General features: G+C 42.8%; 2 protein-coding genes across 4 annotated transcripts in view; one reads left to right on the top strand and one right to left on the bottom strand.

Annotated features, from left to right (window-relative positions):
* The window catches only part of SERPINI1 (serpin family I member 1), a 45,591-nt gene extending 37,535 nt beyond the window's left edge, over positions 1–8,056 (bottom strand). The window contains exon 1 of the mRNA XM_059479593.1: positions 7,945–8,056. The gene's annotated coding sequence lies outside the window, so the exon portion shown is untranslated. The remainder of the gene's footprint in view (positions 1–7,944) is intronic.
* Positions 8,057–8,137: 81 nt separating this feature from the next.
* Positions 8,138–20,343, top strand: PDCD10 (programmed cell death 10). 3 transcript variants are annotated; one of them, XM_059479272.1, is made up of 8 exons: positions 8,138–8,326; positions 14,534–14,740; positions 15,320–15,373; positions 16,704–16,821; positions 17,462–17,588; positions 17,891–17,969; positions 18,280–18,362; positions 19,858–20,343. In XM_059479272.1, exons 2-8 carry the CDS (start codon positions 14,645–14,647, stop codon positions 19,937–19,939), a joined length of 639 nt encoding a protein of 212 aa, XP_059335255.1. In that variant the 5' UTR covers positions 8,138–8,326; positions 14,534–14,644; the 3' UTR covers positions 19,940–20,343. The 3 variants fall into 3 exon arrangements, with proteins under 3 accessions (XP_059335255.1, XP_059335253.1, XP_059335254.1); XM_059479270.1 differs by having other exon boundaries at positions 8,153–8,326; positions 14,526–14,740; XM_059479271.1 differs by having other exon boundaries at positions 8,171–8,194; positions 14,526–14,740.
* The last annotated feature ends 2,950 nt before the right edge of the window (positions 20,344–23,293 follow it).

Genomic DNA, 23,293 nt, shown 5'->3' with positions numbered 1-23,293 from the left:
ATGAACTGACTTTAGATCTGCTCCATTTAAGCGTGAAAAAGATGGAAATTTCACATTAATATGCTGCTTCCTGTCTCAGCACAACCTTGCAAGGCTTCAGTGATGGTACAATTTCTTGTTTCTAAAGGATATCAAGTATTTTCTTGACTGAAACGCCACCCAACACTGAAATTTTCCACGAGTGAATGATAGGTTATTATTCCAAATATTTTCCAAATGAATGCTGTGTTCTAATGGCCTCCTTGAAAATACATAACATTTATGTGTTGTGCAAGTCCATTGATGCCATTTGTTACTTTGATCACGATGGTGCACAATACCCTTTACAATTCTTACAATATCTGAGATTTGCACTTATTGGCTTTCAAAGTGTTCTTCAATCACGGTATTGAAAGATTTACAAAATAAAAATGGGAATGCCATGATAAATGGTGCAATTTGTCCTTCAAGTAAGTAATAGGAACGATCCAGTGTCTCTAAAAATCTATACCAGGCTGTTCTGAGCCAGCAAAGATCACCCAGCCTGATGAATGAGATGCCCAGTTAGTTGCTTACATGGCTCCTATAGACTGAGGTTGTTAAATCACTGTCAAATATCCCTTTATCTTTAACAAATTAACCCCACATGCTTCGCAGCCATTATGAGTAGGAAGAGTCTGTTTTCATTTTATACAGGTTAAGTAAAGATGAAGTGACTTGTCCACTACCAAAAGATGTAAAAATAAGGAATTTTTTTCCCCTTCTTCCCTTGAAACTACCCTATCCATTGGTGTTACCTTCTCTGAGTTCCTGGGATAATCCTAGAGCCTTTGAAAGGAAAAAAATAATTTTGTCCTTGCTCTCTCAGTGCTTCAGCAATATTCCCAGGGATTCCTCCAAAGCCCTGTACTTCCTAAGGAATTAAGTAAAAACTCCAGGATAGGATAGTTACATGGATAAGGATTAGGAAAGGATGGTGCAAATCAATTTAATTGGTGTCTGCCAGTGCCGAGATGACAAACAGTGGGACACATTTCCATACCTCTATCTCCATAGGGCTTTCACTAAAGGTAACAAAGATCCTTATGAGACCCAGCTCCTTGGAACAGTTCCGAGATGCAGATTTGAATTTCTGCTGCTTTTCTCCCCTTCCAAACATGAGATGTCCTCATGTTCTTCTTGGGAAATATGCTTCCATCACTTCAGGAAGTTGTCTGCATTGTGACTGAGTGAAAGCTGGTCCCCTTGCAGCTAAAGGGTATTTTGCTGTCACTTCATATATGGGGACCTGCTATCTGTTATGTCAAATCCACAAGTGCACCGTGTTTTAATATTGCATGCACATTTTCCTCCCTCACATTTCTTCTATATGATAAACTACTAATGGCATTTTTTACTTCATGCATATCATCCCCTCAAAATAGGTCTACTTACAGTCAATTTGATTCTTGCTCACTGTCATGGGTATCTTATCTGCCCTGCTGCTCCGTATCCCCTATAATTAAATATTTCTGCTTGCTTTTTTTCTGATATTTGTTTTCCTTAGTATCTTCCCCTATATCTAATTTCCTGCTTTCTTTAGTATTTTAAGAGAGGCATGGTAGGAAAAACAGATGGGAACTGTCAGCTAGAGAAGATGCCAAGCTTCTGAGCAAGAGGAGACTCCAACAGCTCCAAAATCCCCGTGGGGTTTGGTGACACCAGGACATTCCCTGTGCCTCAGAGATGTGGGGAGGACAAATCCAAGGCAAAGTCCTGCAGGCAGCTCAGAGCAAGCAGAGCTGGTGCCTGCAGTGACCACGCAGGGGACACAAGCTGGGGAGCTGCAGCCAGGTGTGCACAGCACAGGGCTGCAGGAACAACAGCCATGGACAAATACAGCCACAAAGCACCACAGACACCGCTCTGAGCCCTTGTGGTGGTGGCAGAAGTCAGAGCCCTGCGGGATCACAGCAGCAGGGATTTGTGAGCACAGCCTGCAGGAGCACTGTGGGCACAGCAGAGCAGGGAAGGGCAGAGCCCTGGGGGTGGAGGGAGGAGGATAAAGCAGGCCAGCAGCTCAGATGCAGAGATGACCCAGGAGCAGATCTCTGGGGATGGAAGAGCATCCAAGGCCATGGAGGGAGGAGGATAAAGCAGGCCAGCAGCTCAGATGTAGACCATGACCCAGGAGCAGATCTCTGGGGATGGAAGAGCATCCATGGCCCTGGAGGGAGGAGGATAAAGCAGGCCAGCAGCTCAGATGCAGAGATTAGCCAGGAGCAGATCTCTGGGGATGGAAGAGCATCCATGGCCATGGAGGGAGGAGGATAAAGCAGGCCCACAGCTCAGATGTAGACCATGACCCAGGGGCAAAGGCAGAGGAGCCCTCCCAGCTTTCACTATCACCAGTTGGGGACAACACATAATCCCAATCTGCCACACTTCAATCAGCATTACTGCAGGATGGAAATGAGATCACAGCCACCACAGAGCAGAGCAGGGCTGAATTAAAGGGTTCAGCTCTGAAGCTCCCAGGTTTCATCTCCAGCTGCTGCATTATTGGAATATGTGTTGCATGGCTGCTCTTCCCAACCCTTGGCTCTCTTCTCTCCAGGTCCTCAGACCCTTCTGTCTCTCCCCTCCTTCCCAGCTCCCCAGCCTGCAGACCCACCAGCGGCTCCCTTGGACAGACACAAGCAGCAGAGCAGATGTGCTGATGGATCCTGTGACTGCACTAATCACAACCAGAGTCCCCTGGCACAGAAAAAAGAAGCTGCTCCATAGCACATGCAGCCATGAAACAAGATCTTGTTTGTCACTCTAGACCAAGGAGGTGTAGCAGGCACATTAAGCATTAATCTAAAATTCTTCTGTCATCTTCAACTCAAACTCAAGCTTTGTCAAGTGTTATCTGAGCCCTTATTTTAGAAGTGTGGAGTCAGCTTTGGTTTTTTAATTTTTTTTAATCAAAATCCCACTCTCTGCCTGTAATGTTACTGTGAATAAACAATGTTACTTTAGGTTTTTATTTACCATATGCAATTGCACATGTTTTAAAGATAAAATAGAATTACTACAGTTTTTTAAAAGTCCATATCCAGTTTAATAGGAGACTAGTTTATTCCTCTTTAGTACTTGCAAGAGTCATTAGACATCTTTCAACTCCCACTAATTACTTTGTTTTTGGCAGACATTAGTGTTTCCTCCTCCTGCTTTTTTGAATAAATCTGAAATTAACAAGTCAATAAACTGACATATTTACAGTAAAAATAACTCGGCTCCCCTGTCTTCGTCCTCCCACTTCTCATATCTCTTAGCAGATGAAAAGGTCATCATTCACCTACAGGCTTTACACACACTGCTGGGGACTTGGGCACTTTCCCTTTGCATCAACCTCATCTCAAGTTGAGGACCTGATGTTACAGAAGCTGTTCCTGTCATCTTACGTTTTGATTAATTACTTTAAATAGTTTAGAAACTGGAGCAAATGCTTCTTTTGAGAAAAAGATATCTGAGAGAGAAAACATGAGTTGCTTCAGTGAACTCCAATTGCTGTGTGAAGTACACAGTCATTAAATGCTCCAGGAGCTGCTTTAATTTAAACGTGGTAAAAGAAAAAAAAGAACATTGAAAAAGGGCAGTTTTGGTGTACCAATTAAAAAATAATCCCTTAAATCTTTAGACCTTTCTTTCCAACTTACATAACTGAGATGTATGGGGAAAAGTAGGGCAGCAAACATCACCTCAGCCACGGAGACAGTCCCCAAAGCCTGGCACTTTGCTGCTGTGCCAGGGAAGGAGGCAGTCTCCAGTGGCTGAGTGATGCTGAGCAGCACTGACAGGCTGTCTTTGGCAAAGAACCCACGCTCTTAACACTACCTTGACATGCCAAGGGCACTTAAAAAAAATCACAGTCAAAAGGAGATGTCCAAGTCCTCCAGCTCACTCCAAAGTTCCACAGGAGAATCAAGGCTGGAATGGAGCTGCTGCTCAAACAGTGCCAGATGCAGAATGCAACTGGTGAGCGGCGTTTGGGCGTTTTGTCTTGCTGCAAAGGGAATTATCTGAGCAGAATTCTCAGAACTGCAAAAGCAAAACAAAGCCTACACTGTGTTGTGCAGAAAGGTTAAAAAGGAAATGAGAGTTCTCCTTTCTGAGATGAGGAAATCCCCCCAAACGCACTGCACACACAAACATGCATGAGAGAATTAGAGGAAAGGAAAAGCACAGGGACTGCAGTTCTTCCACAGTCGGGGGAGATCACTGCTGGCCAACAAGAGCTTGGTTTGTACATCTGACACCCCCCTGCACATATGGCACAGCTTCAGCTCTGGTTGGGACAGGATAGATCTTTCTAGAAGCAGCAGATTGTCCATTAGGCCACCAAGGCATCACGGGGCTGGAACTGTCAGACTCACTGCAGAGCAGGAACAGAGAGCATTATTAAGCAATTATTTCTTTAGTTGTAATGATGAAAGACTTCAGGGCTGAAGAACACAAAGGTCATAAATAAGTGCAAAGACAGCCAGCCTATACATTGGAAGCTATTTGGTTAAAACTAAATACAATACATTGTTTTAACTTTCTTCTTCTTGTTGTCATCATTGAGTCTTCCTGAAAGAAGAGTCTCAAGGTCTGCAAAAATATTTCTCAAGAATTATCATAATATTTAAACACTGAACTAAACCAAAAATTCTTTACAACACACGAGGTCAAATCTCATTAACCCAAAAGCCATACACACATTTAACTCATTAGCTTGTATGAATAAGAAATTTCCTCTTTTCCCATCTCACAGCTCCAGCTGCTCTGCAATGACTCCAAAAGCCCAAAAAGGACATGGATAACTCACACAGCTTTTATCCCATTAGCCACGGCCTGCAGTTCTCATAATCATTAGCTTTGAAGTGTATTAAACAAACCAGAACACGACCTTAGAGCTGATATTTTAATCACACCACATAAGAACAATTCTTTATCACAGATACTTCATTAAGGCCACCAAACGAGATGCTATTGAGAGCTACCCAAGCCACAAGCAGGCAAGGAACAATTCTCACATTACTTAAGAGCTACAAACCCTCTCCAACACAACCTGTTTAGTGACTGCTCTGAGGTATTTACACCTGAAATAAAGACATTCTTAATGGGATCAATATATCTGTACATCACTGCTTCAAATGCCAAGTAGAGAGGGAAAATAAGCACCAAAAACTTCACCGTTATTAATGAACTGTGGAATTAATTTTTTTGTCTTGCAGTAGCTACAGCTTTATGTCCAGGACTATTTCACAAAGAAGTTGACAGAAAATGTGTCCTCCTGTCAATTCAATAATTCAAGACTCAGAAAGTATTTCCCTGCCTCCTGCAGGAATACATGGTATGTTATTTCCCCCACCTCTACATTCTGCTAATGTTTAATCATCCAGTGCACAAGACCATGCTGGGAAGGCAAATTAAACCCAAAAATTTTAAGGGATTCCCAAATTAAACCACTCTGTTTTTTCATAGATACAAAGTATGTATATGTTCATTTTTCATAGATACAAAGTTTGTATATATTCATAAAGACACATTCATCACTAATTACAGCTGACTATACAGTCATCTTTCCCTACCATCTGCCCATTATATTGTATCAGAGACATGCAAACCACATAGAGAAAACCAAACATTAACTTTGGAAACCATGCTTACACACCAATTTTTAACGTTATTTTCAACACACAGCTTAATTCAGATAAGGACAGCCTGAAGACTCACTATAGGACAGATGTACCCTATATTAATTCAGCCTGTGCTTTACACAGACAGAATAATGTATTGCCCACACAGAACACAAATTGCTAGAAATTATTTTAAAAGGTATTCAGGCATGCCAACAATGTGTCTTCAGTGATAACGAGCAGCCCAAAAAACAAATCTGAAATTTTGAGAAGTAAAACATTAGTTGCAAAAGCCTTTAAAGAGCAGGGAGTAGTCAGATCTTGCTGTGAAGAATTCTACCAGCACTAACCCATTTTCATGGCTACGTGCTGTGATACACAAGGTTATAAACTGAGCCAAGCTACACATAAATACAACACTGACATCAACAGAATAAATTTCAGGAGAGTTGTTACAACAATAGTGCTCCCAGAACTGTTCACCCTGAATATGAAAGGGGATGACTGACACGTTCATGAATAACTTTCATCGGCGTGTGAGCAAATCCCTGACAATGGCAGGTGAAGAGACAAACTCAGAACAAATTTAAAAATCCCAACTCAAATTGGACTAGGGGATGTGAAAACACAGGACAGGCAGTCTCATGAGGTCAAATTTTGGAGCTCATGACTGCCTTTAACAGGAAACTTTACACTGCCACAAGCCTGCACATTGCATTACATCTTAGGCTGCTCTGTGTAATTCTGTAGACAACCCACACCTTAAAAAAAACCCATCAACCTTTTCTGCTCCCTCCCTTCCCTTGGCAATTATTCCTCATCACACTCAACCAAGCCAGAGTAATTCCAAAAAATATAATGGATGTAAAATAACAAAGGGTGAATCTGCTTCAACCCCAAGAACTCCAACCAAGACCGGACAGAATCTGCAAAAGTATCACAAAACTGATGGAAGATCTTAAGTTTTAGCAGCTCCATGACTGCAGCTTTGTAGCTTTATTTAGAGCTAATGAAATACTAATTTCACTGAAAGGATAAATAACCATTAAGCAGACATTTAGCTCAATCTATGCTACATAATTTTAATAAACACCTCCCCTCTACACAGAAGGGCGTAATTTTCCGTTAGACTAAATCACCAGATCATAACAAAAATTAGGAGAAAATTGAAGATTTTTAGGTGATTAACAGTACCAAACTCATACACATGCTGCAGGTTTTAAGCAGCCCTTTAATACCAGGATGCATAGAGTACTTGATATGTGAGAGATCACCCATCGATATGTGAGAGATCTGATTAAAACAAAACAGGGCGGTGTGGGAAGGAGAAAATCCACACGTGTGACAACCCAGGTGCCTTTTTTCCTATTTTTTACCCCACCCCGAAGGAGGAGATGCGGATGGGTGATACACACGGACACCTGCACATCGTCCCTCTGTCCCCAAAGGCACCCAACTCTTCCCACCCAGCCAGCAGCACCGCAAGAAGTTACAGCCAAAGCCTGACAAGTTTAATGCTTCATTCCCACGTTCACCCTGGGGAATTCAGTGCCTTAACGTTAGGCAGAAACGAACAGCATTTTTTAAAAGTGAGCGATAACAGGGACACATCAGAAATGCAAATTCGGATCTAGAACTGAATTGATGCTTTAATATTAATATTAAATTTTAATCGCTGAGCTCTTCCTACGATGTAATTCGAAACTCCAAACCTCGAAGCTCACTAGGAGCAGAACCACCCCGACAAATAACGCCCAAGTTTAGTTCTTTTAACGGCCAGCACCCGGGGCGCACAGACGCTCTGCGGCGCGCCGAGCGAACCGCCGGACGGGGCTGCCACAGGCGGGCGAACCCCTCACGGGCGGGCTCTGGAAGCCCAGGGCGGGCTGGGAAGGGTCTGGGCGGCCGCAGGGAGCCGCGGGACAGCGCGGGCGCGTTCCGGGGCACGGCACCGCGACCCCTCCCTCACCCGAGCCCAACTCCGCCGGGGCGCGGGCTGAGCTCCGCGGGGCCGGACGGAGAGCGCGTCCCGCCCCGGCCGCCCGCAGCAGCCGAGCGAGCACCGGAGGGTTCCTGGGCTCGCCTGCCGCTCATCCCACGCCGGAGAAGCAGCTCTGATCCCGAACGCCTCCTCTCCCGCCGCAGCGGGCGCAGCCCGTCCCTGCCTACCTCCCTCCGGCGCCGAGGGAACGGCGGCGACCCCCGCACGGGCAGCGGCTCCTCCGCACCGCCGCTACTCCGGCACGGTGTAAGAAACAAACCGGAGCCGCCCGGTTTATTCGGTCCCACAGCCCCACGAAGGGACGGGCGCACTCACCGGCACTCCCGCCGCCGCCCCGCCCGCTGCCCGGCGGTGCTGCCGCCGCTCCGCGCTCTGCCGCGGCTCTGCCGAGCAGGGAGGGCTGTGCTCGGCTCCTCTGAGCCCCGCTCCGCCCGGGCGCTGTCCCCGCCCCGGCCCGCCCCGCCGATCGCTCCCGCCCCCGCTCCGCTCGGCATTGTGGGGCTTGTGGTCGCGGAGGGCGGACTACGAGCCCCAGGGCCCCGCGCGCGGTTCCGGACAACGCCTGGTGTGTGGTAACACCGCGGATCTTCCTCCTCCTCCTCCTCCTCCTCCTCCTCCTGCTCCTCGCGGGCGCTTCCGGCGCGGCGGCGGCGGCGAAGCCCCTCGGGAGCAGCGGGGGCTCGGCGGGCCGGGGCAGGTGAGGTGCCGAGCCCAGCCCTGCCCGGCTCTCGCGGGCTGGACGCGGGGCCCGCCGCGCCCTCCGGGGCTGCGAGAGGGGCGGCCGGGCTGAGGAAGCGGCTGAGGGCGGCCTCGGCGTGCGGGGAAGGTGCGCGGGGTGTCCCTTCCCCTCCCGGCCGGGACGTGACCTCCTTCCTCCGGCCCTGAGGCAGCGCCCGGGGCTTGTCCTTCTGCCCGCCCTTCCCGCGGCCGCGGGGCCGGGGCCTGGCCCCGTCCGGGCTTCCCGGCCTGGTGCTGGTTCGCTCGGGCCGGGCCCGGCGGGCGCAGGCCCGGATGTGTTTTATTTTTGTGTGTATTTATTTTTAGCTCGTCCTCTCGGAGCGGAGCGCTGTCAGGTGGCTGCGGCGGGCAGGGAGAAAGGGCGCCTGGGCTCCTTCCCCCTTCCTGCGCCAGGGGAGGTGTAGGGTGAACATTAGGGAGAAATTATTCACAGAAAGGGGTGATTAGCCATCGGAATGGGCTGCCCTGGGAGGCGGTGGAGTCACCGTTCCTGGAGGTGTTTTAAGGAGAGGCTGGACGTGGCAGTGGGTGCCATGGTCTGCTTGACAAGGTGCTGTTTGTTCAAAGGTCGGGCTGGGTGATCTTGGATGTCTTTTCCAGCCCGATTGATTCTGGGGTTCCTCCTCCGCAGGCTCCCCCCGGCTGTGCCCCCCTTGGGGACTGAGCACTCAGGGCTGGGGTGTTCCATTAAGTTGCTCACTGAACTGGTGAGTAGGGTTGGTGTTTTTCCTGTAGCTCGCACATACTGGGTGGCTGAAACCTTGTGCTGTTCCTGCTATCAGAGGAACTAATTCACCTCTGGTATGTGTTCACACGCTGGAATGTGTTTTTGTACCTTTGGAGCTGTGTCATACCTGTTTGTGTTTTGGTAAAGTAATGGCTTCACTTTCACATTCCCAAAGAGGCGAAAAAGAAAGAGAAACGGGGATATGTTGTGGCTATGTATTCCAACATTCATGACCTGTTTCAGGTGTGCTGTATAACAGTTCTGGTGGTGCTGCCTGCTGGAACTGGAGCACAGGCTGTGGGGTCTCTTGTGAGACACACACCGGGTGTTCTAGGACAGATTCAATCACTTCCATTTTGAAGTCCAGCAAAAGAACACAGACTAATTATAAGCCTGACTTCAGGCTAGGCTTGGTTTTTGTTTTTTTGAGTTGATATGGTTCTAAAAATAGACATCTTGGATTTATCACAGGTCTGTGTCATTTCTGAATTAGTCATAGAACTGCTCTTACAGTAATCAAATGCACAAGCAGTTCTGCTTTGCCAGAGTGAATTTCACTGCAGGTGACTGTTACACGTGTGTGGAGATGTTTGGAAACTGCATTTCTGTTCTGGTGAGAGGAATTAGAAGGCACTAGATAAACTTCAATACTGGTGACATTCCTTTTATTGACTCTGCAGTGAAACTATTTGGTGTAAGAATCAGCAGGATGTGGAATCAGTTCAGTAGGATGCCTTTTAAGTCTCTTTTTATCATTGCTGATTTTAAAATACAGATTGTTATCCTAATACTTGATCTGTATGCTAATCCCAGTGAATCCACCCATACTCAGCTTTAAAAAGAAGGAAAGTAATTCTGTATCTGAAACACAAAGCTTTGAAGCTTTGTATCAAATGATCTAAGTTGTACAATGGGAAATAATTGCAATTGATAATTAAAATACAGTGGCAGGTAAGGTAACATCTGACCAAGCAAAAGAAGATGTGTGGGTTAAGGTCTTTTTTTTTAATTCAAGTGACCGTTAATGATAGAAAGAGTTACCAAGACAGGTTGTGTGGGTGTGTATATAGTTAAAGGAGCAAATTCTACAATTTTTTTTTACTTCCATAAACTTTACAACAGCAGTAGTAAATTATCTACACTCCCTCCTCCCATGCACATTGCTCTTACATTTTGATTCAAGCTCTGCCTCTGGATTCAGATGGAATTTATGCTGTTATTTCCCTTCCCCCACTCTCTCTTCCAGGACTTGAATGAATTTTCTGGTAACTCAGGGATTTCAGATCAGGTTAAAGGTGAAAACTCTTCTTGAATCCTCCCTGCAAAAAGTGGAGCAGAACCTCCTGGCAGTAAGGTCTTTTCTAGCAGGAATGGAGCTCTGATTTTTGCTAGAAGCCAACCACTGAAATAATAATATTTGTAATCACTGCCTTGGGCCTTGTTCCTCTGTAGTACTTTTCTAAAAAAGAATATTAATGTCTAAGCACTTCCCTGATCTGGGGTAGATGGAGCCCGGAGAAGGGAACAGAGACAACATCAGATCTGCTGATGACAGAGCTGAAACCCTGCCAATTGATACCAAATATTTCTGTTGGTTTAAAACTTGAAAAGTTGAAATCATGAGAGTCTGCTCTCTTTGCTTTAAGCACTGCTTCAGAAGGTTGTGCTACACAAACACCTTTCTTTGATCAAACCTCTTCAGCCTGGCCTAGGAGCAGGTGTGGATTTGGGGAGGATCCTGGGGATGTTGTATTCTTGTTAAGCAGCTCTGCTTGATTTGACTGCATGACCCAAAGTCTGTCAGTAAATGACACACATAGAGAAAGCAGATTGTCACCTCAGACACTGACAATGGTGGTTGTCCATCTGGGATTTGTGGTGGTCTGTGCTCTTCACCCTTCTTGGCAGGACTTGGGTTTTTGGGGTTTTTTTTCTGCTAAAGTTCAGTTGAATGATTTAAAATGTCATTGGGTGGCTGTGGGGGAATAGGCCTGTCAAAGAACCTTTCCAAATCTGTTCCTCATCTAAAATATACCAGCTCTGTCCATGTTTGCTGACTGGCTGGGATCATATTTTAGTGCTGAAACTTAAAGGTTAGAATGTAAGATTTATCCTGACAGTGCAAGCACGTACTCCATGTTAGTGCATCTCTTGGAATGCAGCCTGCTGTGTTTGATGGGCCAGGACTGAGCAGTCAGGGCTGTATTAACTGGATTATTTTGGCACAGTTGGCAAATCCAGATTCTGTTTCAATTCCTGTCTCATTCTGTCTGTTCCCTCATGGCACACCCAGAGATTTGGGGTCCCTGGAACACAGAGGGGCATCAGGCTGACGCTGAGCTCAGTGTTTGGCTCTGTCCTGCTGCCTTCTCCTCACCTGCCCCCTCACACCAATTAACAGCTTTGCCAGCACAGTAACACCTTTTCTGCATCCTACAGTTTTCCAGGATTTTCTCAGCTCTACCACTCCACTGTGCTGTCCTAATAAATCACCTTCTCATGGAATCTTATTTCACCTTTTGTGAGAATGTCAAATAAAGCAGATGACAGATGAAACTAGGGTAAACTCCTCTCAAAGAAAAGGCTCTTTTGGGATTGGAGGCACTGAAGTTAAGCTGTTGCAAGACACTGTCAGGGAGTCTGGCAGCTGTGCAGAGCTGCTTTTGATCACATCCTAAAAGAAATGCTGAAAGCTCCTCCTTGCTGCTGATAATGTGCATTAAACTGGCTTGAGTCAGGCCATTTGGAAGGTTAGTGGGCTTGCTGATAATTGATCTAATTACAGAAACTTCAGTTTTCATGAGGATTTGGTCCCTCATCAGGATTGAGACCACCTTCAAGGGCATTTGGATGTGCTTTATGATGACAAACTGACTTTCAGTAACACAATGAACACAGAGTTTTTGTGAAGATAATTATTCTTTCTATTTAACACTAGCAAAGACTGAAGTGAATAAGTTGCATCCAAAAGATGTGAAGTTGATTCCTAACTGTAAAGATAAACAGTTTGAGAATTTTAGCAGTCAGGTCCTGTGATACTTCCTAGTGTATCTTCTGGAAAACAGGAAGATTTCTGAAATAATGAACGAGCAGTGTGATAAATTGAATATATTTCTTTTCATATCTTGGCACCACAAAGCATTTGGTGTTCTTAAATATTTCTTATGTGCACATATATATAAACCCACCTCTTCAGTTGCAAAATTGGTATCCTTTGTGTTAATATAAATCCAAGTGTTGTAATTTTTATTTTTAGGAGTGTCAGTGTCTGGAAAAGGGGTAATAGATAATGTATAATTGTTTTTATATGAGGGTTTTAACTGTACCATGGATTAGTAACAATAGCTTATGGTTCTTCAGGAGAAAATGAGTTCTTCATGGTAGCTCACAGTGTAATAGGTTTTCATCATCATAAAAATCCATCATTTCACTTAGTATTTCCTTTTGTGTGTGTGTGGATACTGCTAACCCATAAAAACAAAGTAATTATATCTAATGGCAGTTTTGTCCTTTTTTGCCCTTCTTCCTGTGATAAAAATCTTTTGGGTAGAACAATGTTCAGTGACCTGATTTAACTATTTAAAAAACTTACTCTGAGACTACAGATGAAAATGTGCTATAAATTCATCTGTGAATGCAAGTGTGTGAGGGGACACTCACTGAACCTCCAGAAAGGAGGAATTCAACAGCAGAAAAACAAATCTCCATCCAGCAGGGAATACACATGGATAATAAATGGGACAGCTTGTACCTGCAGTAGGGAGTGCAAACTTGTTCAGACAAGTTCCCTCCCCCCATGTGAGCAGACCTGGCATGAATTTCTGTAACTGAAACAAGTTCTTGGGAAAACACTCCACTTTTTGAGGAATGATGAATATTCACTTGTGTTCCTCCATGTTCTTGACAGCTGTAAAATACCAGGGGTGGGTGATAAAGTGTGAGACCCCTGATTATTGCAGAATATGCATTTCATCCATCCAGACCTTTTCTAAAGCCTCAGGAATCCTTTTCTGGGGCTGGAGGAGTCAGCTCATCTGTGGCACTTTGAGCTGGAGCAGCAGGAGGAACAAAGTGAGGTTTTGCAGTGAGCAGTCCATGTTAGAAGGTTGTATAAAGTTTTTACTGTAGTCATGTTGAATTTTTTCTTCAGCTTTTACTGTTCCCAAAAGAGAAATGCACAAGATTTGTAGTCATCCCGTTTCTTCTCTGTGCTGACTGTCATCAGTAACAAATTTCACTTGTGTAATTATGGCTAAGCAATTATAGATCTGCTCTGGACAGAAAATACCTGTTCTTCTGTTTGAACAGCCTGAAGATCTTCAGCCAGTGCAGAGCACAACGAGGGATATGGCTTGAAGAAATGTCCTGGCATGTTCTTAACCTGTTCATGCTCTCAGGAAGTGATATTGATTGCTGGAGTAGTTTCTGCTGTTTCTTACCATTTCACTCTTTTCACTTCTTACTAAAATGTCAGTGAATTACACAGACATGCAAATGCCAGGTGTCTGGAGCTTGCTAGGAGAAAAAAAAATCCCTCCTCTAGTGCATTAAATCCTCCAAGCAAATCTAAAAATTAAAACCCTTAATATCTTTCTTTTTATCTTTATTTCTGACTTGGACTTCAGGTCTTTAAACTCAATTATGTCATATAAAATATTTTTAAAAGAATCTGATTAAGAGAAAATACAGCAGGCTGGAACAAGGGCTTTTTATCAACTGTAAGGTGACCTTTTTTCTTTTCCACATAATTTCTGGGTCTGGGCAGTGATGGATATGATGAGCTGGGCTGGGTGGAGAACTTCTAAAACAGAGGTTCAGTTACTGGAACAATAATTTTCCATTGAGTTAACATAGCTGGTGGCACACCCTGAGTGGAAACATGACTTCAGCTTATATTAAACCAAAGATGCAGTGTTCACGTTCAGAGGGTGGAAAGCAGGCGCTGATCTCCAGCAGAATCACAGCTTGATGCATGTGCAAGATGGAATATTTATAAATATACCTATTTATAGGTAGTTTTAATAGTCACAGTGCATCTGGATGGGGCTTGGGCTGCAGCATGGAGTGCTTTCCAAGTTTTTCCTGGATGGGAGTTGTCAGGAACCTTATGCTGCTGCCTGTGAGTGGTGGCAAGATTTTGGTAAATAGCACATAAAATCCCTGCTTTAAGGAGAATTGATTCCATAAGAACTTGAAGGGGAAAACACTTGGAGCAGCACCTTTTCTTTAAAATATTCATTTAATAGATTTCAGTTAGAGTTTTGAAGTTACACCAAGTGGTCATTCCATGTTTACTTGACTCGTGTAATAGGAAATCCCTGGTTTCTACACAATAAAACTCACACTGATCTGAGCCTTGTCATTTTTAGATCCTGTCCCTCTCAAGATTTGTAATTGTGTGTTTGTTTTCTCTTTTCTCACACACCCTAAGGACAATAGATTTCCCAAGTTCTTCAAGTATTCTTGCACAACGAGGAAAAAGAGGAGACATTTCAGTGAATGAGGAGTTTTTTGCTTCTATAGTGTTTTCCTTGAGAAGTGGCTCTTTGAATGAGGATGACAATGGAAGAGATGAAGAATGAAGCAGAGACCACTTCTATGGTTTCCATGCCTCTCTATGCTGTTATGTACCCTGTCTTTAATGAGGTGAGCTTCAGTTTACCTTGGAATGCAGTAATCCCCTTTATTTTGGGAAATGAGGCCACAGGAACATGCTGCTCATCTTGGGAAAGCTTTGTCTAACACATCTTCTCTCTCTGCATTGGTTCACCCTTCTTGCCATCAAAGCCTGCTGGTTGTCTTGGTCCTGAGCTTTTCTCTTGCCTTTAACAGAGGATTTTGATAAAAATGCCAGCTCTGGTGTTCTCTGGCAGGAAATGACACACAGTCAAACCTGTGAACAGCTTGATGCATTTTAATTTTACTGTTAATGGTTGTAATTTAATATTTGTTTTTCTTTGAATATCAGAGATTGCCAAGATGTTCTCACAATCTTCTGTCAGACTTTTGCTGCAAAATGCATCCAGTGATTTTTGTTTTCATTTGTGGGGGGAACTCTTTCCTTTGGGATTAACTTTATAGTATCTCTGAAGCGAGACCAGCAATTTAAAAGCTTCTGTCAATCCCCCTTCCCATTTTGCTTTATGGAGCAAGGTGTGATTACTGAATTTGTTTTGTTCTGATAACAACAGAATGCTAATCATTAATTCTAAACTTTTATTGCAGCTAGAAAGAGTAAATCTGTCTGCAGCTCAGACACTGAGAGCAGCTTTTATTAAGGTGAGAAGTAACTTGCATTGAAAAATGGTTGTTTCAAAAGTAACCTGTGTAAGATGAAGCTAAAAGGTCAGCTCTCTTGTTTCTTTGTCTTTTTATCTGAGACTTCATCCTTGATCCAGTAGTCTAAAAATAAAATGGACAATTGCATGAACTGGAAGTTTGAGATGTCAGCAGATGTCATGAGTAGAAATCTGAATGAGCAATTTTAAACAGACTCTTCTCTTGTCCATATAGAACAAAAGCTTAAATGAGGGAGCAGTCAGTGAATAAATAATCAACTTAATCTAAAATCCACAAGATTTGTAGAATAGGCTCTCATGAGCAATAGGCACGGAGCAGACTTTGAAATTGGTTTACAAAGTGAGTGGTAATGGGATTTTTTTGTGGATGAACTTCAGTGCTTGTGTAGAAATCCAGCAGTAAATGGAAAAAAAAGATTCTTCTGACTTTTCCATTGTATTCCTAAGGAGTGAAAATACAGATATTCCTTTACATTGCTTCATTGAAGTGGTGATCTTTTCACACATTGAAACAAAGTAATGGCAGGCATGAGATATCTGAGCTGTGCAAATCTGGGATAGTTCCCTGATCCTGCACTGAAATCTGAATGTACCTTGATGGGCTGAAGTCTCAAAGTGAGCTCCTACAAGTGTGGGTTGGTTTTGTGTGTTGTCACAATTGGTGGGAAGGAGCTAAGCTGGATGCAAATAATGTAAAACTGAGATGATGGTAAAAATGGTAGTGCCAGCTAAAAACCCACAGAGGCTCATTTATCTTCCACACAGAGCAGTTTCTGGTAGCAGCACAGGTGATGTGAACAGCTCCAGTGTTAATCCAGCTCTCTACTTAGATATGTCATCAATCAAAAGCTGGGTTTCTTCTGAAAGAGCAATTCCCAGATGATGTGTGAGCATGTGATGTGATTCATGAGGGGCACATTTATAAATGTCAGGGGAAGGTGGGGGAGTAGCACCTGTGTTGGAGTGAGTTAAATTCCAGGGGATACCATATCTTTGTCTTAAAGCTTGGTGTTTATGAAAATATAACAGGATTGAGGCATTTATTAAAACCTTTCTTACTCAAATTAGAGTGAGTGCAAGGGCTTATTGGAAAAGTTGCTTATACAAAAATCAATGATGTAGTCCAAGAAAAATGAATTTTGTAGTGGACAAATGTTTTTAATGTAATCTACTTGAATATCTAAAGCCCTTAGACATTCAAAATTCCTAGCAAACTCCAGCAGTATCTGAAACAATTTACATGAAAATCTTAGTGTTTGAAATGTCCAGGTCTGGCTTATTTAAAAATATAAAATTTCTCTGCTTTACAGGCTGAAAAAGAAAATCCAGGTCTAACACAGGACATCATCATGAAAATTCTGGAGAAGAAAAGTGTGGATGTGAATTTCACAGAGTCTCTGCTGCGTATGGCAGCTGATGATGTAGAAGGTAACAAAGCCTGTGTTGGATAACTGTATTTTTAATTACACTGCTAACTAGGAACATGCAATTCTCTATATCTTCTTTTTTCAGAAGAGATTCTTTGTTTCTTAGTAGAATTTTGTCAGCATGGTAGAAGAAAATTTGTATTTTTGAATACTGCTATTGGAGAAGTTAAATCTGCCTGAATACCACACTTGACTAATAAGAGAAGGAAAGAAATAAAATGAATGTTCAGAACTATGTTTTTATGGGTGCATAGTTCACCTTTTGCAACACTAACAACAAAGGAAAGGAAAAGGCAAATATGGATTATAACACCCTCTTTTTTTTTCCCCTACTTCAAATTAAAAGCAGCAGTTACACTGTCACAGAAGGAGAATATACTGCAGGCTTTAAGTTATTTTAATACTGAATTTGATGACTTTAATGTCTCAAATAAAGTAAGATGGGCTCTTTTTCCACCATGCAGTAATGAAGGTGATTGTTGCACTGTCCTGATTCACACAGGGGTTATTCACTGCAGTTCTGTGCTGTTCACCTTCAAATTCACCCTGGCAATCCTGCTGCATTTTGTGTCGTGCTTTTAGCTGTCACTACTGACTTCAGGACAAACTAATGGTGGTTTTGAATATGTTCTTTTTGCCAGAGTATATGATTGAAAGACCTGAACCTGAATTCCAAGATCTTAATGAAAAGGCACGAGCACTTAAACAGATTCTTAGTAAGATTCCAGATGAGATCAATGACAGAGTGAGGTTTCTTCAGACAATCAAGTAAGTACAATATGGTGGATTTTGCTGCAGGTGGAGAGGTCAAACTTCCTGTATTTAGGTCTGAATGTTGAAATTCTGTAGCTGTAGCAGCATTGTTCCCATTGCCAGAGAGCCTGATCCTACTTAGAAATGATGAGGATGTTACTCAACCAAACTTGCTGAGTTTGGCCTCCTCCATCATGTCTGACATTTCCTCTGTAGGGACTGCCCTGAGAAATACTTGACTGCTGGAAAGGGATTCAATTCCAGCATTTCATGGCATCTCCTGAGGATATTGAAATTCTCTTTTTCTTGCCCAACAGGGACATTGCAAGTGCAATAAAGGAGCTCCTTGACACAGTAAATAATGTCTTCAAGAAATACCAGTACCAGAACCGGCGGGTACGTGCACCAGCTCTCCATCCAGTATTTCTGATAGCAGCACAAGAGGCATCCTTTGATCCAAGGATGAACAGCAGAGCCTAGCTGGTCAATGAAACCATGCTTTAACAGCAGAATGGTTGTGTGATAGGTCTCGGGAATTCTAGAGAAAATAATTATTCCTCTTTGTTTCTTCTAAAGAAAAAAAAACCAAAATTTTTATTCCTGATGTAACATTAATTAATTTTCTGATCAGTTAAACCTTAAGGTTCTCACTGTACACAGAAATATGTGAACTAAGACTCTGCTCCTGGTGTTTTTGTTTTTGTAGGCACTTGAGCACCAAAAGAAAGAGTTTGTAAAATACTCCAAAAGTTTCAGTGATACTCTGAAAACCTATTTTAAAGATGGAAAGTAAGTATGCTTTTGTCCTGTTGTTTCAACAATTTACATAATGACTAACAGGAAGATAGGACAGGCATAATCTACCTTTTTTAGGAGTTGCCTAATTATTTCCTTACCTATGTCCTCTCATTACCATGGCTGCCTTAAAATGCTGCTTTTTTGCCTTTGAGGAAAGGGAAAATTGTTCAATTCACCAGCATGTAACACCCATGTGTGGTGTTAGTTTTGAATTTGAATGAGAAGTTCAATTTCCTGGCCCTGTGTGGGTTTTCTCAGTGCAGATACAAGGACAAAGAAATTATGGGGATTTTTTTGTTGAGAAAAGTAATTTACCTATTTGAAGTATCATTTGCAAATACAAAACATCTGTGCAGGGTTCTCTTTGATTTACATTTTTATTGACCTTTCTTTATAGACCCTCACAGTATCTGGAATGATTCAGCTGAATTTTTTTCTAGCTGAGCATTTTAGCCCTCAAACTGAGGCTTTTCCAGGTCTTCACCTTGGGTTTTGCAGTCACTATTCCTGTATAATTCACTGTAGTGATTCTTTTGGAGGATGAATGGATCCCCCTCAGATTCTGACAGTGCCAGAATGTTCTGTTTTAAAGATGGAACCAACTTTGATGTCAGCTCTTGTTGAGCTTGGCAAAGGCTGAGAGCACCCAGGAGATGGTGCATTATAAAGGAGAGAAAAGTCTTGAGACCAGCTGGGAGTACAGTCCTGCTCCCATCAAAGCATTCTTGTTTTTCTCTCCTTTTCCTGAAATTGGGACTAAATTTGATACCAAAATGAGAAGTTTAGGCTTTAGTAGCTTTGATTCCTGGACAGAAGTAACTGTGTGGGCTTAATTTAAAGTGTGTTAATAATTTGCAGTAGTGTGAGAAATTCCATCCTGTGTTTGCCATCCTTGGGAAATCAGGAGGAATTTCTGTCTGAGCTGCACATGGGGTGAGATCCCTGCTGCCCCCAGCACTGCTCAGACATCTTTGCTGAGCTGAAAACTTCTGTGACCCCACACCTTTCTGTGCAGAAAGGTAACTAAAATAGCATTGCTGTCACATGTGGGCACGTTTAGTATTCCCTGAGGGAAGAGTTGCCAATTCTGGAATTCCTAAAGGGTGAAGAGCTCAGCTTTGGGAAGGTGTTGAACAGTCACAGAGTCAGAAAATGGCTGTGACCTTAAAGATCATCTGGCTCCAAACCCCAGTCATCTGCTCCATGGTTTTCCCTTGCTTATCTGAGTCCCAGAAGGAAAGGATTGAGATGTCAGTGATGATAGAGAGCCAAATTCTTTTTAAATTCCTGCCAAATCAACACAGCCTTCCTGGGATTAGCCATGCAAATGAGGCTGGCTGGCTGCCAGCAGGGAGCTTCGGGTAGGTCAGCACAGGGTGGGACATCCCTGTGCTTCCAGTTCTCCAGTTGTAGAGGCCAGTGATGCTGGCTTTCTCCCCTGCCATGTTTCTGGAGTGTCTGAAGCAATATTCTTCTCTTTCCACAGGGCAATAAATGTGTTCATAAGTGCCAACCGACTAATTCATCAAACCAACTTGATACTCCAGACCTTCAAAACTGTGGCCTGAAAACTGTATATGTTGAGAGTTGTACTTTTCAATGGTGGATAGGGTACCTTTATATGTAAATTTTAAAAGTTTTGACTGTATAAATTATCAGCCCCTCTCGAGGGGCCTAATGCAGGATTTTGAATGGGATTATTGCCATCTTACACCATATTTTTGTAAAACATTGTAGCTTAATCATAATCTCACAAGAAAGATTTTGCATCACTTTTTGCTATTATCATTCTTTTCAGAATTATAAGCCAAAAGAATTTACGCCTTAATGTGTCATTATGTAACATTCCTTACAAGAATTGTAAATATTTGGTGTTCTGTTTCTGACATTTTAACTTGAAAGCGGAAAACTGCAAGATTATGTATTTAACAATATTGGTGGCAAATATTCAATAAATAGTTTACATCTGTTAGACTGTCTTTTTGTATGTGAACAAAAGTGCATAACTCATCTTTCTAGAACTGCAGAACATTCATTCAATAGAAAAAGAAATTAAAATTATTTGGGTGCTTAAAGCTACTGGGAGTTCAAATCAGTGTACAATGAGGGGTTTTCCTTAAAACTGAGATTTTGGCTGTTATCTAGACCAGAATATCAGAATAATTATATTAAAATGTCTTTGAGAAAGTAATAAATAAACCCAGAAGTGAGATGTGCTTTTGTTTTTGATAGAAACTAGATCTCACTTCTTTCTTAGTCTTCTGTTAGTGGCAAGTTAACAGGTTTTTTTACTCCTAGGCTATTCCAAGGTTTGGAGCACAGGTTTATTTGAAATATATGCAGCAAAGATTGAATTTAAAACTCTTCAGATAAGTGGGTTTGAATTTGTCCCCTTTGGGAGGGAGGAGGATTGGAGCCAGAACTCTTCCAGGTAGCACTAGTGATATCTATACTATGCATGCCATAAGGCAACTTTGTTTTTTCAGGGAATTGAAATCATGTGAGACCTCGACTGACAAACCTTGGCTGTGTAGGTGGTTTAGAGCTGCTGCTGGACAGGTGGAAATTTTCCCTTTGTGATTTCCTGGTGATGTTTCACAAGTTCTGACAAATCCCTTGGAAGTGCACCTCGAGCTGATTTGGAAATAGAATAAACCTCTGGAAGTTTGCAAAATCCGTGGCCATTACTAGGAAATTTAGGGGAGAATGTGAAGCAGCTTCTGAAAGCTGTTGCAGGAGGAGCACTCCAGGCTGAAAGAGCACAATTGCTCCAGAACTATTCCTTGTTTGGCTGTAAGTGGTGAAGAAAAGGTCCCTGCAGATTGTCTGGCACACTGGCCTGGTGCTGTACTGCTCATCTGGGGCAAGTGCCTTATCCCAGGTACAACAGCTGGGTCCTTGCATCTGCTGCTCTGAAAGGATCAAAAAGGGAGGAAATACAAAGTGCAGCCTCCCAAATAGCACTGGATGTTCTGCTGTCCATTTGTGCATGGAATTGTTTCCTGATGAGAGCACTGACTGTAGTCAAATAGAACAATGTGAAGGAGAGTATTGTGTAAAAATGAGTTCTTTGGGAATGTATGTTGTGCAATTTTTGGTTACACATAGAGCTATAGGCAGGACGTGGTCCTTAAAGCTTGCTGGTCAGCCTGTTCTCTGTTCTGACAGTGGTGTCTTGTGTCCTTAGCAAAGTGAGCTTAGTCAAGGGATGCAGAATCAATTTATAGTTCAAACTTTCTGGTATTTCTTAAAGCTTGGCCTGCTGGACTGTCATTTTTGGCAAGTGGTAGAACAGCAATGTTGGAGCTGACGAAATTTGAGTGATGTTTCATTTGCATCTTTGCATTCTGTAACTAAAAGGGTTGAGTAGTCTCCTTGTGGGTGATTCTCAGTTAAGTCATAGCTCCAGAGGGCTTCATGAAGATCCATGAGTCAGGGAGAAGGAAGGGAAAGGCCCCTGGAGTTTGTGATACTTCATCTGTCCTGGAAAGAGTGTTTGCTACTGGAGAGGCTGCAGCAGTGGCTGTGGAGAGAGAGAAACACAAAAGATTGGGTTGTTGTTTATGAATTGGACCTGATTCCCATAATATTCTGAGTTTTCTCTGTTTTCTTGGATTGAGCAGGACAATAATTACTGCTGGCAATCATAAGTTGAATGAGACCATGTCTATGGGTGGTAAAAAATACATATAAAAATCCACCTATGACCTGTGTCCCACACAAGCTGCTGTGTTGTGTCCTGCCAGCTGGTTCCTTGTGAAATCAGAGGCTATTTCATCAAGAAATGAACTGTTCCTGTTCATCAGTTCTTCCCAAAACCTTTATTGGGTAAAAGGTACCAAATACAGGGCTAAGCTTCAGGTTGTCTGGCCAATGTGTTCTGTTTTATTTATAACCTCATTGTGATTTCTCTATGTTACCCTTAAAACTAATGGAAAGTTATTCATTGTAATCCATGTCTGGTAATGGGAAAACTTGAAAACTGGTGTCTTCAGGTCACACTCTTCTGTTGTGTGCAGTGAATCCATATCTAGTGGTCTTATAAACCTTTCTTTTCCACTGAATATGAGCTGGGACATATGTCTGTCAAATTTTATTGTGGTTTTGCACTTTATTATTCAAGTTACCTGAGTAGCTAAAAGATAAGTTTCTCTTACAGATTTCTGATACAGCAGTTAGTGTTGCAAAATGCTCTTAGAAAATTTCTGCTGTGAATGTGGGTTATAACTGCTATGATAATGTTAACATACAGAAAACCAATCTAATAAACAAAATAAAACTTTGTATATTTGTTAATGAAGCAAAGAACCGTCTTAATCACTTGTTTTGATTTTCCTCAGCCTATAAAGAAGTGAAGGAAAGCTTAGGCTGGCTTGGTTTTGGCTGGAAGCTTTAATCCTGATCCCCAGATTTGTGTCCAGGTGTGTGAGAGGTGCCCAGCTCAGAGCAAGGTTCATCTTGAGCTGAGGGGAAGTGGTGAGTATGAAACCTCTCAGTGTCCTGGTGCCAGACCTTCCCTGGCTCCAGCCAGCACCTGTCACAAACACATTTTCTGAAAAATCCTTTCCTTAGGGTTTTTTCTCCTAAGAAGCTGAGAAGCCTCAAAAGCAAAATGCAAACAATGGTTATCTGCTGCTGTAGAATGCAACGGGTGCATCTGGGATTGGTCTCATGTGGTTGTTTCTGATTAATGGCCAATCACAGTCAGCTGGCTCAGACTGAGACACCAACTTTTGTTATCATTCCATTCTTTTTCTATTCTTAGCCTTCTGATGAAATCCTTTCTTCTATTCCTTTAGTATAATTTTAATATATATAATAAAACAATAAATCAGCCTTCTGAAACATGGAGTCAGATCCTCATCTCTTCCCTCATCCTGGGACCCCTGTGAACACCATCACAAGCACCAGCAGATAATGCC

The sequence above is a fragment of the Ammospiza nelsoni genome, chromosome 10, assembly GCF_027579445.1.
Source record: "Ammospiza nelsoni isolate bAmmNel1 chromosome 10, bAmmNel1.pri, whole genome shotgun sequence".
Classification (NCBI taxonomy): Eukaryota; Metazoa; Chordata; class Aves; order Passeriformes; family Passerellidae; genus Ammospiza; species Ammospiza nelsoni.
The sequence above is the reverse complement of the archived record's forward strand: the minus strand, read 5'-3'. Positions and strand labels throughout refer to the sequence as shown.

What these genes read in the sequence shown, in the direction of transcription:
- PDCD10 (XM_059479272.1), top strand. Translation starts at nt 14,645, where the DNA reads ATGAGGATGACAATGGAAGAGATGAAGAATGAAGCAGAGACCACTTCT. An exon ending in TGTACCCTGTCTTTAATGAG is followed by an intron (nt 14,741 to 15,319) that starts GTGAGCTTCAGT and finishes CTTTTATTGCAG; the next exon opens with CTAGAAAGAGTAAATCTGTC. An exon ending in ACCTATTTTAAAGATGGAAA is followed by an intron (nt 18,363 to 19,857) that starts GTAAGTATGCTT and finishes CTCTTTCCACAG; the next exon opens with GGCAATAAATGTGTTCATAA.